Source organism: Poecilia mexicana, unplaced genomic scaffold, assembly GCF_051168715.1.
Source record: "Poecilia mexicana isolate PSO_F unplaced genomic scaffold, ASM5116871v1 scaffold_18, whole genome shotgun sequence".
Classification (NCBI taxonomy): domain Eukaryota; kingdom Metazoa; phylum Chordata; class Actinopteri; order Cyprinodontiformes; family Poeciliidae; genus Poecilia; species Poecilia mexicana.
This window is the reverse complement of record NW_028263387.1, coordinates 5743506-5760642: the sequence shown is the minus strand read 5'-3', so window position 1 is coordinate 5760642 and position 17137 is coordinate 5743506. Positions and strand designations below refer to the sequence as shown.

At 38.2% G+C, this 17137-nt stretch overlaps 3 protein-coding genes across 4 annotated transcripts; all 3 read left to right on the top strand.

The window, feature by feature from the left end:
- Positions 1 to 525: 525 nt before the first annotated feature.
- Positions 526 to 9106, top strand: LOC106929666 (twitchin-like). 2 transcript variants are annotated; one of them, XM_088015992.1, is made up of 5 exons: positions 526 to 680; positions 5541 to 6233; positions 6327 to 6437; positions 6784 to 6827; positions 8771 to 9106. In XM_088015992.1, the coding sequence occupies exons 2-5, from the start codon at positions 5606 to 5608 to the stop codon at positions 8891 to 8893; spliced, it is 906 nt and encodes a 301-aa protein (XP_087872118.1). In that variant the 5' UTR covers positions 526 to 680; positions 5541 to 5605; the 3' UTR covers positions 8894 to 9106. The 2 variants fall into 2 exon arrangements, with proteins under 2 accessions (XP_087872118.1, XP_087872119.1); XM_088015993.1 differs by lacking the exon at positions 526 to 680 and having other exon boundaries at positions 4893 to 6233.
- Positions 9107 to 11122: 2016 nt separating this feature from the next.
- LOC148153951 (uncharacterized) lies at positions 11123 to 12862 on the top strand. The gene is made up of 3 exons (XM_088015486.1): positions 11123 to 11809; positions 11907 to 11998; positions 12565 to 12862. The coding sequence occupies exons 1-3, from the start codon at positions 11182 to 11184 to the stop codon at positions 12685 to 12687; spliced, it is 843 nt and encodes a 280-aa protein (XP_087871612.1). The 5' UTR covers positions 11123 to 11181; the 3' UTR covers positions 12688 to 12862.
- Positions 12863 to 14009: 1147 nt separating this feature from the next.
- On the top strand, positions 14010 to 15523 carry LOC106929623 (signal-regulatory protein beta-2-like). The gene is made up of 5 exons (XM_088015488.1): positions 14010 to 14061; positions 14164 to 14865; positions 14959 to 15075; positions 15149 to 15189; positions 15285 to 15523. The coding sequence occupies exons 1-5, from the start codon at positions 14010 to 14012 to the stop codon at positions 15411 to 15413; spliced, it is 1041 nt and encodes a 346-aa protein (XP_087871614.1). The 3' UTR covers positions 15414 to 15523.
- Positions 15524 to 17137: the final 1614 nt, after the last annotated feature.

Genomic DNA, 17137 nt, shown 5'->3' with positions numbered 1-17137 from the left:
CCTTAACTCCACGGAGAATCTCTGGGATGGGAAGGAGAAGGCGTTGCACATTGATAGGACTCTCTCATCCTCAGTACAAAACCTTGGTGAAAAATGAATAAATCTGGTAACATTGCAGAGGCTTATCCAATATAAGTGTTACCTTTAGTTTGGTGGTAAGTTTTTTTTTTTGGCCAGCCAGAGTATATTACAACTACAGTACTGTCTGTTTGCTACATACAACTTTATTTTTGTCTTTACTACAGCTTCTAAACACAAAATAATCTCAAAATTATCTTAAATTACTCAGACAAATGTCACATAACATGTTTCATTTTTTTGAGTTCTCTGGATATTTTACTTGCAACAAAGCTGACATATCTTGTCCACTTTAAGACCAAGTTATTCTCATGTGTGCATATCATAGTGCTTGCTGTCCTTCATTGCGAAAAAAGAAAAAGATGATGCCACTGAAAGGGCTGAACCTAACCCACTGCAACCCCCTCTGTCACATAATCAGATCATTTGGACAGTCAAAGGCGTCAAGCGACGCATTTTAACCAAACCTTCCAGCTTAGCCAATCACAAGCAGCCTTTGTCTCATGGAAAGAGTTCTGTGCGTTTGTGAATATGAACGGCAAATACAGAAGAGGTTCAGTGACGATCCGGCTTTCCGGCTTTTCTTCTTCTTTATGAAATCTGTGAGTATCAAACATCTCTCTGAGTTTGTTTGTTTGCATGTGTTGTTAAACAGCTAAAGAGATTTTAAAACTATGTGAAGGAAATTCCAACCACCACCCAAAAGACGTCGTGTCCAAATTTGCTTTTTGTAATCCTTGAAAATGTTTTTGCTTTTATTATACATTGAGAGCTATTTTCTTTATTTTGTTAGTCTGATCTCATCAACATAGATTTTCATATTGTGTTCTGTACGAAAAACAACCCAAACCATCCGATTAAGTAGAAAAGAAATGTGGTTATTCACTTTTAGGTACCTATTTATGCTTGATTGACTGGTGATGCTGAAGTGACTTTAGGAAGATTCATGCTTTCATTTTCATTGCAGACAGTGTCTACCTTCCAATAAACCCAACTTTTCCCAGTCAATCAATAAAAAATATTTTATTATGTTATATATATTTACATTTAAGCTCTTGGGAACATCATGTTTTTTGAGACACTTTGTCTCTTTCAGACTGATTTTTCCCCCCTTGAAACTCAGTCTCTTTACTATTAAATCATGAACATTGACTGCAACTAAGGCAAGTGAGGCCCGCAACGCTTTAAATGCTGGTATGTGTTGAAATGTTGGTTGTCAAGTTTTCTTCAAGTAATTAGCCATTTATGTTGATGCTCTTATTTTGAAGTAGATGAAGACTGGTCTATGTCTCCTCGTCTTCTCTTTTCTTTTTCCAAATAACCATTTCAAACATAGAACATACAGAAACACAATAAAACAACAATAGAGAGCAAGATATGAACATATACAATATCTAGGGAAATTATAGAACATAACTTTAGAACTTAAACTTGACTTAGAGGTCTTAAAGTTACAGTATTTAACATTTATATAAAAAACAACAACATGTTTTTTAAATATATGTTAGAACTGCCCCATATTGTGACAGTACCTTATGAGACAGATAATCTGGGAAAAAAATCGAGCTCCTCCACCTCCTCCCTGAGCTACTATTGCCATCTGAAGAAGAGCAGCGCTCCCCAGTATTCAGTAAAAACAACCAATCAGAGTTAGGAGGAGGGCCTTCGCGCTGTCAATCAATCTCATTGCTCTTGTTGCTTAATGTGCTAATGGAGGAGGAACAGCTTACTGTTACAGGAAACCAAATTAACCACCACATCAGTGGCCATGCTAACTAGCTTTAGCATTAACAACAGTCTCTGTTAGCTGCAGCGCTGCAGAGAGCAAGGGGTGGGGTAGGGGAGATAAGCAGAGGAATGAGCAGTGCCAGACTGATGGTGATTGACAGAGCTTTGACCCGCCTCTTGTGTCTGATTGGTTGTTTCTAAATAGCACTGAAAGAAGGCAGAGGAGGTTGATTCTTTTTTTTTCACAGCTTATATGTTTCATACCAACCTGTAGGGAGATGACAGTTTCAACAAATGTGTAGAAAAATATATTTTTTATTTAAGTTACATACTGCAGCAAGTTATTAAATAAAGATCAAAAAAAAATATGGCGATTAGGTTTTTGTTGCAGGTATTTGGAGGTGTGAATATGATATGTAGCTAAAAATCTATTATAAACAATAAGAATAAAAACTTAACATAAAAGTTCTGTATCACTACGGCATAACGTGACTATAGTGACACAGAAAAATGTGACTCATGTTTCTCCACTCCATATAAAACAGCCTTATTTGCTGGTATCAAACTTTTTCAATGAAAAAGGTTTGTGACATCCTTCCAGAATAATCTTCTATCACAAGAATCCAAAAAACAGATACTCCACCTGTGGTAAGGTACAGCAAATGACATTTTTTCTGTACTTTGAAAACATCTGTAAGAGCTACAAGCTGGTTTCTGAAAGCAAAACATGGCCACTAGTTCTAATCATAAATGCCAAGTGGACCCTCTCCTCTTGAAGATATTTCACATTATACAAAAAGCTTCTTTAGCACTAAACTTGTGTTAGAAGTATGTAATAAGTTCCAGTCAGAACAATCTCACCAATACGACCATTGATGTCAGTAAGTTACACATAAGGTACTGGTCCTCTTGGCTATATGATTCAGTCTTTGTTCATTATCACTCAAGATTCATTTGTCCAGGTTGACTCTACACCAACTAACCATCAGCAGAATTCCCATGCATGTAGATTAATACTGAACACAGATATAGACACTGCAGTCACCTTGAAAAAAAATTCCCCTGCATTCTATAAATATGTTTGTGAGCATCGGTTGGATCTTTTGGTGCACAACTGTCTCTTACCGTCTACTGTCCCCTCGTGTGGTGACGGTGGTTTGACCTAGTCAGCAAAAGTTTCCACCAGTGGAAATAGTTGTTCTTGCCAAAGCGGAAGAGATTGCATGGCCTTGAGCTTCCAGCGTCAACCATATCTGTGTAATCTGGACTTGCTGTAAACAACAGGAACAACAAAAGTTGAGCGACTGTAGGACATTTTGAACTTGACGAAGATGTAGCGGCATGTATGACTTTACATCAGTTTTGGTTGTTAAGCTCTCTTTCTGTCTCCCAATTAAAATAATAATGATAATAATAATTCTTAAGAGGATAATCCCATATTGTTATTTGCACAAAGGTTTCACCAACTAAAGACATTGTCAAAGAACCTGTAATAATTATAGAATATTCCAGCTCAGATTTTGAAGTATCGTAGATGATGCTCTCTAACATGCTTCAAAATTGCCTTTTAGTGCATTAAGTGGTCAATCAGATATTAGAAATGAGATAACTTCAGCGCAGTTACCAGTAAAGTATGATCAAAATGTCCTACTGTGATTGATAAATTGTGCTTTCTATATAACCATTTAGCTACTTTCCACCAGGTAAAAAGATAAAAACGTAATCCCATTTGAGGACATGAAAAATCTGGATACCAGTGGGACTGTGCAGAGGGTCAAACTTAAGAAAATATGAGCCAAGTGCTACTATGTCCAGTAGAAAAAGATACCAGCAATGATTAATTGTCTATCAATCAACCAAGGATTGGAAGGTAATTTAATGGTTCTACAGTGAGAGTGGTTATTCATTGGAAGGACTGTGAACACCTACCAGTCTGAAAAACAGAAAACCTGGAAAAATGGGACAAAATGCTAACCTCTAGAAGGTAGAGATTACTTGAAGTCACTGATGCCAGAGAGGGTGTTTTAAAGTACCTTCACAAATGACTGGTTCTTTCTTCTTTTCGTGTAAATTTGGAATCATGGTAGACGAAACACCATCTCACTGAAGCAGGTAGGTTACAGCAGCAGATGACCATACTTGGTGCCACCATTGTTAGCTTAACACCAGAAACTGTTTATCAAAATTTGAAAATAAAGTGGAGAACAAGGTCCTGGTCCAATAAGTCTTGATTCCAATTTGAGATGTGTTACAATGCAGGGTCATTTCAACCATGACAGACCCACAATGCACAGAGCCACTAGAAACCTCGGATAAGTCAGATCCACTCTTAGTACTCCTGGGGACTGTTTTTTTAAATACTTTGATTTCATCTGCCAAACTCTGCCACCTCGGAAGAGACTTAGTAAAAGAGGACATCCAAAATTTCACCAAAGGTTATATGGGTGGATTGTGGGGAAGGACCCTGGAGAAGATGCAGAAGGAAAACTTCATGGGTGTGCTAACAGCTTACTATTGGATCGTCCACCAAGAACCACTGTGTGCCCATGTCAACACTGATGTTTTTGGCTAAAGTGAGAGTTTTTAAAACCAAGTTGCTCCTGTGGGAGATAAAGATGCTGCGAGAAATTGCGAGTCATTTCTTGTGCTGCCAAACTAAGAAGAAGCAGGTCTGTACTGGCGTCTTCACAAGTACACAGTTTGGTGAAAAGCTCGACATACTTTGCGCTGACTTCACTCGCTTCACATACTGAAAGGAAAACCTGAGTCTGTGGGTGCTGCAGAGTTTCTACGTTACATCCCGACACAATGCCCCATCCGTGCCAACCTGCTCAAACGTTCCCTATGTTTAGTCACACATAGACGTGTGAGCAATCATTCTCTCTGTAACAGAACATTCCAAAGGAGTCGTCTCACCGATGAACACCTTCACTCAACCTGAAGATTTACTCAACTCAGAGCATAATCCCAAAACATTGATCAAGTTGTTTCCATGAGACACCAATTATCTGGTAGTTTGACTTTTAGATTTTTTCTGCTTGCTATTAAAGGACATTTGATTTTCCTTTGAATAAAGAATTATGTTTTGCTTGTTTGCCTGTAGAGTAATTTTAAATGTTTTCACTCAAAATTACTCAAGTAAACAAATGGCTTTACATAACATAGACTTATTTAGTTCCAGGTTCAGCATGCACAGTAAGTCTTCAATAAACATTGAACCAGTCCAGTCCTCAACTAGTACCTTTTTGTTTAAATTTGGCCCTCTGTGTGTTGGAGTTTGACAACCTGATTTACAATGTAAGACATTTAACTACCGTGACAAATAATTAAGTAACCGTATCCCCGATATATTTACTGAGTCTTTTATAACTTCCAAGGACATGGAATGTAACATTTACCTTCTGTAAATCGAGATGACCAAGTCTCAACCATGAATACTCAAAGCAGACAGTGATCATGTGAGGCTTGAGTCCATTCTGATTGGCTTGTCACAACCAGTCTTGTCTCTAGAAAGTAGAGCACATTAAGAGATTCTATCAGTGAAGCAAAACCATTTAAAGAAAATGACTCCTCTAATGTTTATTGGCTATGTGACATGTCTGATCCTGGATACTTTGGGTAAGTTGTGACTTTTAGCGTTTTATTTTTTTATTGGCTTCTCAATGCATACTGTTGTCTTCAACATGTTCCAGCCTCAGTAGAAAGTTATTTGTGTGTTTCTTCTCCATTTTCAGCTCATTCGGAAGCTCAGACACCGTCTCCGTCTTTGAATTTTGAATCGGTCAACATCGGCTTCAGCATGACTTTAAAGTGTTTCCATAAAGAAACTGATGGAGTGGTTTTCTACTGGTATAAACAAACTCTGGTACAGAAACCACAGAGGATGTCAGAGTTTTATAGACATATGAGAAATGGTTCACTTATAGGTGAATTTCGCAATGATCCACGATTTGAGCTGGAAACAGGCAAAAATAAAAACCACTTGAGGATCTCCAATGTGCAAATGTCAGACTCTGCTACTTACTACTGTGCAGCAATTGATACATATCTGTATAGATTTCTAGAGGGCATTACAGTCCATGTAAAAGAATCAAATCTGAACATTTGGACCTTGGTCGATCAGTCCAGATCTGAGATCATCCAGCCAGGAGGTTCTGTGACTCTGAAGTGTACAGTACAAAGTGGGACCTGTGATGGGGAACACAGAGTTTTCTGGTTCAGGAACTCTGAAGAACACCTTCCAGAGATCATTTACACCAATGGAGCCAGTGATGACCAGTGTAAGAAGCCAACCACACAGGCACACAGCTGTGTGTACAGCCTCACCATAGAGAGTCTGAACGCCTCCAGTGCCGGGACCTACCACTGTGCTGTTGCCTCATGTGGACACATTCTGTTTGGAAAGGGGATGAATCTGGACTATGAGAGTAACAAATCTTTTTGCAAGGACTGTCTTACATTTCACAAGAAGTGGTGAAAATGTCCTCTGATGTTTGTAATGTCTCACTGTCTCTCTTCAGAAAAGTCTGACCCCCCCGTCCTGCTCTTTGCCTTGAGTGGAGCTTTAGTATGCAGCACCATCATGGTGATAATTCTGGCTCAAAAACTGCACAAGACCAAGACCTGCAAAGGTAAAGCTTGACTAATTTAGAAATTATTTGTCAAACAGTAAAAGATTATTGTGTTCCTTCTTCTTTTTTTTCTTTTTTAATCTATTGATGTTTTTTCTTTTAACTTTAATTATGGTTTGGTTTCTGATGTTTTTTTTTAACTTGATAGATACATCCAAGTAACAAGTCCAGTTTTTAATAAATGGAACTAAAAACTGGACTAACTGTTTTTAGTAAATGACATTTTATTACCAAATGGTTGTCGACCATTTGGTTGTCAGAGGATAAAACTACATTTAAAAAATCCTCAAATATACCGTGGATAATATATCAACCCTTGTTGTTTTTGCTTTTATTTGTGCCACAGACTCTCCAGAGAGATCCTCAGCAGCCTCAACTCTACATGCAGATGTGAGCATTGTTATTTCCTTTTTATTTCTCAGTGAAATGTTTTACAGTGTGTTCAGAATACCAGAAGGCTGCAGAAGGAGTAAATCAAAGCAATATTAATGTTCTAAGTGTCACACGGTGTTGTCTAGAGCTGTAATTCACCAGGTTACATTTTTATATGATCTGTCATTAAATTGTAGGTTCAAAATGCTATTTTATAGTAGGTCGTAAAATACGTCATGATGGAAAAACTAAAGAAGAGGTACTTATAAAACTGGTACGCTTTTGTTTTTATAGTTATAACCAAAAAAATTTTAAGTGAAACAGGTTTGAAATTGAATTAAATTACATATCATAGAGGTTGATGTAAAGTAAGATAAACCAAAATATGTGACAATAAAATAATGATAATTATACCTTTTTGGTAACACTTTATATTTTTAATGACTTATAGAATTATAATGTTTTTTTTTGTTAATTTGGAAGCTTGTGACATGCTTCAAACAGTAGTATGTTTGCAGCGTGTTTTATTGGTATTTCTTTTAATATACCAATAAAAAAATGGTATATTTCATAAAACCAAATAGAATTTATAATACATAAATGTGACATTGTGCCTTAAAAGATTACCAAAAGCTTCTGGCACAATTTCACATACTTTCAAGGTACATGGAGAGAGATGAAGATCTGGTGAGAGGAAGACTCCGGTGATGTTTCAAATACTGAGGAACCAAATTATTTTTTTACTAACAGACTAACACGTGTCAGCTTATGGCCCCTAAAAGAGTCATAACTAAAAGTACAAAGCAGGCAGTTGCTCCTTCTGTAGCCGACACAGAACAGAGAAACATCATCACCCATCATCCATCAACTGTGAGACACAGGCTGATCAGCAGAATCTGACAGAAATTATAACAGCTGGAGGATGCTAAATAAATACCTCTTTTCTTTACTTTAAACCATAAATGTATTTGGGAAGCATACAAGAGAATCATGACTCAATAATGCTGAGCCCTTGGGAAATCCCCTAGAGGAAATCGCCCACAGCTGAGGCCTAAGTTACTTGCAACTGTGGAGAATTAACCGTGAGGTTACAGAAGAGTCAGTGAGTTTAATTCATGAATTCTATTTATTAATACCAAAATACAGCTGGTCCATTAAGACCGGCTACCTTTAAGAGCTAACAGACAAAATGACACCCAGTTTCCCACTCCCATTGTTAGCCTCTGTCTAAGCTACGCCCCAAAGAGGGCGTTACCTAGTTTGTCATATCCTGTAACTTAGCTCTGAGGGCATTTCCTAAGATGTTATTTCCTTTTAGCTTCAGTTTAGCTATAGCTGAGCAACTAGCTAATGGAGATAGAAGGAAAACACAGAATTATTTATTCTCAATACAACACATCTTTGATTCCGCAGTTCAAGACACCCACTGAAATAGAGTTAAAACAATATAAAATAGTAAGCCTTTTAATATTTTAATCAGTTCTTTAAAAATTAATCAGGTCATTCAAAGAAAAGTTTGAACTTGGGATTTATGGTGTAGTTGACTGTTTCAGATGAGATATGGCTAGGCTATTAATGTCTTTTTTTTTAGGGAAATTATAATTTTATTTCAAAACTTACAGGGAAAAGGTGACGACTCCAACAGTAGTTGTGGTATTTAAACCCCATCTTTATTTATTAGAAGACATTGCAACTCAGATATAAAAACTGAGAGTATTTTTGTTGAAAAGATCTTATATATCTTTTTGAAACTGAGAATTTGGTCTGGTAAATGATAGACATGCTGCTGAATTACAAAGTGTCCTCAGACATGTTTGATTGTCAGATTTAGGCCTGTATGTGTTGAAAAGAGTATATATAAATTATGGCATATTTATGCAGTCACATATATAGCAATAGTACAAGACAATATTTGGCATAAAATCTATGCTGTTCAAGACTTAACTCTGTTGTTTATCCAGGATTATGGGGACGCAGAAAATCTCCATTATGCTGCTTTAAGAAGTAGTAAACTCAGCAGATCAAGAGGGACGAGGGACGCCAACGATGAAGTTGTGTACTCCACCGTTGGACCTCAGAACTGAAGTTGCTTCATTGTGTTGTTAGACTAACGTCTCCGGTAGAAGCTCTCTGCTTTTGACCAAAACATAAATATTTCTTTTCATTTAGCTGTAATTAAGCTTCACCTGTTAGATATGGCCAAAGTAACTCCATCTCCTCTGTCATTATGTTTGTACAAACCTTTGAACTTGTGTCTTTATTAATATCAATAAATTCCAAATAAAGATCAAAAACTATCTGCGAGTCTTTAAGTTTTACGTCTCTGCTGATATGATCACAACTTTCTAGACTAAGCCTGTATCACTGATTTAGTCTGTTATACAGATTGTATTTAGTCTTTAAATACAGACTAAATACAGACTAAAAGCCTCTGCCTGACAGAAGTAAAGGCTTTTAGTCTGCACACGCTACAGAGCAATGCAACCAGAACAACACAGTTGACTGATGGTGAAGCAGATCCAGAACCATCTATTCACACCAACAGCAAAACGTAAGATGAATAAAATATCCATGCATCTCGAAGTACATATTTTGTTCTGTACATTTCTCAAATTAAACAATAAGGATTACAATACCAGATGCCAATAGATGTTCTCCAGTGTTGAGACATGGAACTGATAATTCATCAGGAGTCAGATGTTGATGGATACTGGACCCATTGAGGGTGAAATTTTATGACAAGAATTTCTTGTTGGTGAAATTTTCATGCCATTTCGTTTCAGTCACCTCAAAGTTAATACTTTCTTATGCTTATATAGTTTTTCACCTTTCAAACTACCCAAAGACAAGGGTCTAAATCAGGGGTGGGCAACTCCAGGCCTGGAGGGCCGGTCTCCTGCAACTTTTAGATGCGTCTCTACTTCAACACACCTGAGTCAAATAATGAAGTCGTTAGCAGGACTCTGGAGAACCTGACTGCACTTAGGAGGTGATTCAGCTGTTGGATTCAAGTGTGTTGGACCAGGGAGACATCTAAGAGTTGCAGGACACCGGCGCTTGAGGACCAGGATTGCCCACCCCTGGTCTAAATAAAACCTTCCATCTGTTCACCACAAAGCCTGCCTGATGCCAGACTCGGCACACTTGGCGCTGTCTTCACACGGCAATTTGACCAATTTGAAAGCCCAAAACAGCAGGCTTGAACTGCTCGATAATCCATTTGCAGTGGACATGGAGTATACAACATGAAATCTTTGCAATGACTTGACTGACCGCCGATGTAGGGGCACACTGAACGCAAAATATGAGTTTGTGGGTGTTGCATAGTTTCCATGTTTCATCCATGATATGATGCCCCATCTGAATATCCAAGCTGCTCTGATGCTCCTTTTGTTTGGAAATATGTGCTTGTGAGAGCGATTGCTCTCTATCATGAAGGTTAACAGAAAGTCCCACTGGAGTCGTTTCACTGATGAACACCTTCACTCCACCTGAAGGTCCTATACTGAGAACCTCATCACAAAACGCTGATAAAGTCATATCCAAGATGAGACACCAAGTATGTGGCAGTTTAACTTCAGGATTCTTTTTATTGGTGGCGCTTGTTTGCTCGTAGAATGTTTTTACGTAAAATTACTCAACAAACCCTGAAAATAGAGCAAAATAAAATGAAGGGAACTAAAAAATTGTTTTAAGTTGTTTTATTATTGTTGTCTGTTGTAGGAATAATATAGGCTTTATTAGTGCCAGACTCTTTCAAAGGTAATTTCATTAAGTTTTCAACAGACATTGAACAAGTCCAGCCTTTCACTAGCAACTTTTTTTGTTTATTTTGGCCCCTTTGATGCCCCTAATTTACAATATAGGGAATTCGACTATCACTTACCTTTATCCCATATATATGAAAATGTTGTGAGTCTTAAATAGCTTCTGAGAACATGGAATGTCAAATTTCCCCTCCAAAAAGTGAAATAACTTTCCCCCTGTCCATTTCCTTTAACCATTAACACTGAAAGCAGACAGTGATCATGTGAGGCTTGAGTCCATTCTGATTGGCTTGTCACAACCAGTCTTGTCTCTAGAAAGTAGAGCACAGTAAGAGATTCTATCAGTGAAGCAAAACCATTTAAAGAAAATGACTCCTCTAATGTTTATTGGCTATGTGACATGTCTGATCCTGGATACTTTGGGTAAGTTGTGACTTTTAGTGGTTGTTTTTTTTTATTGGCTTCTCAATGCATACTGTTGTCTTCAACATGTTCGAGCCTCAGTAGAAAGTTATTTGTGTGTTTCTTCTCCATTTTCAGCTCATTCGGAAGCTCAGACACCGTCTCCGTCTTTGAATTTTGAATCGGTCAACATCGGCTTCAGCATGACTTTAAAGTGTTTCCATAAAGAAACTGATGGAGTGGTTTTCTACTGGTATAAACAAACTCTGGTACAGAAACCACAGCAGATGTCAGAGTTTTATAGACATAAGAGAAATGGTTCACTTATAGGTGAATTTCGCAATGATCCACGATTTGAGCTGGAAACAGGCAAAAATAAAAACCACTTGAGGATCTCCAATGTGCAAATGTCAGACTCTGCTACTTACTACTGTGCAGCAATTGATACATATCTGTATAAATTTCTAGAGGGCATTACAGTCCATGTAAAAGAATCAAATCTGAACATTTGGACCTTGGTCGATCAGTCCAGATCTGAGATCATCCAGCCAGGAGGTTCTGTGACTCTGAAGTGTACAGTACAAAGTGGGACCTGTGATGGGGAACACAGAGTTTTCTGGTTCAGGAACTCTGAAGAACACCTTCCAGAGATCATTTACACCAATGGAGCCAGTGATGACCAGTGTAAGAAGCCAACCACACAGGCACACAGCTGTGTGTACAGCCTCACCATAGAGAGTCTGAACGCCTTCAATGCCGGGACCTACCACTGTGCTGTTGCCTCATGTGGACACGTCCTGTTTGGAAAGGGGATGAATCTGGACTATGAGAGTAACAAATCTTTTTGCAAAGACCTTCTTACATTTCAAAAAGTGGTGAGAATGTCTGCTGATGTTTGTAACACCTTGTAATTATTGTCTCTCTTCAGAAAAGTCTGACTCCCCCGTCCTGCTCTACGTCTTGAGTGGAGCTTTAGCATTCAACATCATCGTGGTGGTAATTCTGGCTACAAATGCAGATGTGAGCATGACTTTTTTTTTCTTATCATTTCTCACTGACATGTTTTACAGTGTGTTCATAATATGAGAAGGCTGCAGGAAGAGAACAAAAAAATAAATTCAACATCAGGTCATTCAAAGAAAAGTTTGAACTTAATACAGTCTGACGGAGTAGCGTCTCAGCAAGGCCTTATGGTGCAGTAGACTGTTTCAGATGAGGTATGGTTATGCTGAAGACTCCAACAAAGGTGGGGTCTTCAGCACCTTTGTTGGAGGTGCTGTCTTGTTTATTAGAAGACAGTGCAACTCAGATATAAAAACCAAGAGTATTTTCATTAAAAACTTATCATATCTTGTTGAAATTAAAAAGTTGGTTTGGTCAAAGATGAATGTGCTGATGATTTGCAAAATATCAGATCGGTATATTTAGGCCTGCATGTGTTGGTCCAACATAAAGCAGGTTGAAAATATAAATGATGCCATATTTATGCAGTCACATATACAACAATACCACAAGGCAATACAGTGTTGTATTTGGCATAAAAGTTACATTGTTCAAGACTTAACTCTATTGCTTGTTTTATCCAGGGTTCCAACGATGCACATAATCTCCATCATGCTGCCTTAACAAGTAGTAAAATCAGCAGATCGAGAGGGGAGAGGGAGGCCACCAGTGAAGTTGTGTACTCCAGTGTTGGGCCTGAGAACTGAAGTTGCTTCTTCGTGTTGTTAGGCTAACGGCTAACGTCTCCGGTAGAAACTCTTTGTGAAGCTTTTGACTGAAACATAAATATTCATATTCATTTACCTGTTAGAGATGACCAAAGTAACTCCATCTCCTCTGTCACCGCTTGTACAAACCTTTGAACTCGTGTCTTTGTTAACATCAAGAAATCCCAAATAAAGATCAAAAACTACCTGTGAGTCTCTGAGTTTTACATCTCTACTGATATGATCACAACTTTCTAGACTAAACCTGTATCACTGATTTAGTCTGCAATACAGACTAAATCTGTATTTAGTAAGTACAGACTAAAAGCCTCTGCCTGACAGAAGTAAAGGCTTTTAGTCTATAGAGCGATGCAACCAGAACAACACAGCTGACTGATGGTGAAGCAGATCCAGAACCATCTATTCACACCAACAGTGAAACTTGCGATGAATAAAACATCCATGCATCAGGAAGTACATATTTTGTTCTGTATATGTCTCAAATTAGACAATAAGGATTACAATACCAAATGTCTGGTTACAAAAATAAATGTTCTCCAGTGTTGAGACTATGAACTGATCATTTATCAAGAGTCAGATGATGATACGTAGCTACTGATATGAGCACAAGTCTGTACCACTGATTGTGAATATCTGAAGCTTTGTTCTCAGTGTTTAAAGAAACACTGCACTACAGACATGGCACGGTGCCAGGACTCTTCAGTCAAGCTCTGATTTACTCAGCAAGACTTTTTGTGCCAATAAAATCATTTGTGTTTTTGATCATCTTGACTTCAGATTTAAGTGACATAAGTGAGTATATTGAGCTCCACTTAACCTCATAGGGAAGGAGGGAATCCTGCCCAGCTGTGTAGGAAAGCACTAGTGAACCTCAGCTTCAGAGGTTCAATGTAACAACACATGTAAACAACACTTGAAAGCCAACATAAGACTGAAGACCAGAAAGCAGAAGTTATCTTTTATTACTGAAACAAAAAAGTTGTTTTGGGAAAGAAAAGAAAAGAATGATAAAAACTAATAAATTACAGAAAAAAATCAATTTCAAAATAATCCATGAAAAGATGCAGTGATGTCACAATTTAGAGTGAATTTATATGTTTAAAGGAACATACAAAATGACTTTTGTATAATCTTTAAAGATATAGGCAGAAATGGCCCATCAGTCTCCTCCTCATCTATCTTTTTTCACTCTGGCCTATAGGTGGTAGCGAACATGACATAACGTGTCAGATTTAGTGTTGTCTATCAAAAAGGACCAAAGGCGTGGAGTTTTCCTCATTCAGGTCGACTCGTTGATCAACATGAGTCCTGGACAGTTTGCCGTCAGTGTTACATTTTTGTTATTCAAATTTGGTAAGTTTTTTCTTCCATTATAATATGAGTCTTTCAGAGTATTTTTAATAAGTTTTTACATGTTTGATTTAAAAGATATTAATCCGTCTCTCCTTATCTCAGCTCAGACAGTTCACCAGGTCTCATCTGTTCAACAAGACAGTCGGTTTGTTTCAGTAAAAGCTGGAGAAAGTGTAACTCTGCAATGCTTTCGTGACCCTGATACAGCTGCCAGGGCTTACTGGTACAAAGTAACTTTGCGTCAAAAACCACAACTCATTTCTACTGTCTTCAAGTACGACCCAAAAGGAACTTTTCAAAGAGAGTTCAAAGATAATCCCCGCTTCACCCTAGAAACTAAAGGAAATCTAAATAACCTGAGGATTACAAATCTGCAGCTCTCTGACTCAGCGACTTATTATTGCGTTACTGGGCATTCATTCAAGATTGAGTTTGATGGGGGCACCGTCATTCACGTCCAAGAATCAGGATTAAACATCCAGGCTTTGGTCCAACAGTCAGAAACTGAAATTATCCCACCAGGAGACTCTGTGACTCTGAACTGTACATTACAAACTGGGAGCTGTGGTGGAGAACACAGAGTTTACTGGTTCAGAAACTCTGAGGAACATTATCCAGGACTAATTTACACTCATGGAGGGAGCAACCATCAATGTGAGAGGAAGCCTGGGGAACAAAGTAATACATGTGTGTTCAGTCTGCCATTGAAGAACCTCACTGTGTCCAACGCTGGGACCTACTACTGTGCTGTTGCCTCATGTGGACGAATACTGTTTGGAAACGGGACGAACCTCAATGTGAAGAGTGAGTAACAACTTCTACTTTGTTTTCCACTCAAATACAGTTCTCTTTTTCAGACACTAAGTATTTGATCATGTGTTGTTTCTGTCTCTACAGCTGAGACAGACTCTGTGTATCTCCTGACAGGAGCTTTAGTATTCACCACATTTCTAAGTGTTTCACAGGCCGTGTTGTTGTTCATTCTCTACAAGAGAAACCACTCTGAAGACCCAGGTACTTCAACTATGTACTACTAATACCTACAAACTCAAGACGGCATTAATAAAGGATATGTTATTCTTTTCAGACTCTCAGACCAGAAGGTCTCCTTCATCAACCACTACAGAAGTATTGTGCTTTTTTTTAAATAACGTTTGTCATGAGTACATTTTTCTTATTAATTAATTATTTTAAAATGGCTTTCTTTCCTTTCTCATTTGTAGGGTGAAAACCTTCATTATGCAGCTTTGAAGACCGGAAGATTATCAGACCAGAAGAGCAGCAGATCAGCAAGGCAGAGAAATGAAAAGACTAACTGTGTCTACTCCTCTGTTGTTAAGCTGGACAATTAATCTAAGTTTTCCTACATTGTAAATCAGACTGAACAAATCTTAAGTCTCTTTTATATTTCCAGTTTCTTATTTCTGCTAACTTGTTTTCAAGTTTTGATGAAGAACCTCCTGCTGACTCTCCATGATACGCGTAGAGTTTTAAGAGTTTTCTGATTGTGAGTTTTCATAAAGAAAATAAATTTACTATGAGAAAACAAAGCATGGCATGTCATGATGGCGTCTACAGGTACAATGTCAGCCACACACGTCGCCACAGACCCAGTTCTGTGACCTACATCGCCGTACGCTTGATGCCAACGTTGATCTTAGAAATCAAATTGCTCCCTAATGGTCCTCACCAGAATACTCAATATTAAAAATAATTTTAATAAAACAACATGAGGTGCTAGAAAGCAAACATGAGGTATTTTAAGCAACTAACTGCATCTTTAAAGACATTGTTTGTTGGGGTGAGGGTAGGAGGGAAGGCAGGTGCTCAGATGTGAAAAAAAGGTCACCTTTTGTGGTTTATGTAACCACCAGCTGCTTTGGTAGAGTGAGATTTTTACAGGCACAGCTTAAAAACTATGTAAAACTATGTTTCAAATCAATACCCATGTGTCATCTGATGCAGATATTTCATAATATTCATCACTGTACAAATTAGTTTCTCCAGTGATCAAATTCAACAAAGCGCCTTAAAGCCACATTAGAGTCAATTCTTTTGCACAAACTGCCTTCCAATCTCAAAGGTTCTGCAGGCATTTTCTGGACACTCTGATCTTCAGCTTTTTCCAAATATTGTCAGTCATTTTTGTCAATTTTCAAGTCATGAACTATTACAGTATAAATCAAATTTTACTGAACAAAGCTCCCAATGAGAACAGTCCTTTTTTCAAAAATAAAAAACTCAAAAGGCACTGTTCCAAATGATTATGCACAGCAGATTTTCTAGACATTTTATGGATTATAAATAACTGCAAACTGTCATTCTTTGAATGTGTGGCATTAAGTGGTCACAGGTACTAAAATCAAAAGCTATTTCAATGTAAAACATCTTAACAGACCAAGTTACATGTTAACATAGGACCCCTTCTTTGATATCACCTGCACAATTCTTGCGTCCATTGAACTTGTGAGTCTGTGGATAGTTTCTGCTTTAATTTCTTTGCAGGATGTCAGAATACCTTCCCAGAGCTGCTGTTTTCATATGAACTGCATCCCAGCTTCAGATCTTCTGCTTGAGGAAACTCCAAAGGTTCTCAATAGGGTTGAGGTCAGAGGAGGATGGTGACCACACCATGAGTTTCTCCCCTTTTATGCCTATAAAAGGGGCACACAGGAATTCCTTGCAGCATTCCTGTGTCATGCTGTAAGGAATGACACAGTGATATTCCTTGCAGCATGCATTGTCATGCATGAAGATGATTTTGCTACTGAAGGTACGGATCTTCTTTTTGAACCATGAAAGAAAGTGATCAGTCAGAAAATCCATATGAGGTCATTTTCACACCTTCAGGGACCCTAAAGGGGCCGACCAGCTCTCTCCCCATGATTTTGGCCCAAAACAATGACTCCACCAACTCCTTGCTGACGTCACAGCCGTGTTGGGATATGATGGCCACCCACCACCAATCCACCAAGCCACAGCAGTCATCAGTGAACAAGTCTGTTTCTTCATGTACTGCTGGGCCCACTGCGACTGTTTCTACTTGTGAGAAATGGTTAGGGGTGGCCAAATACTA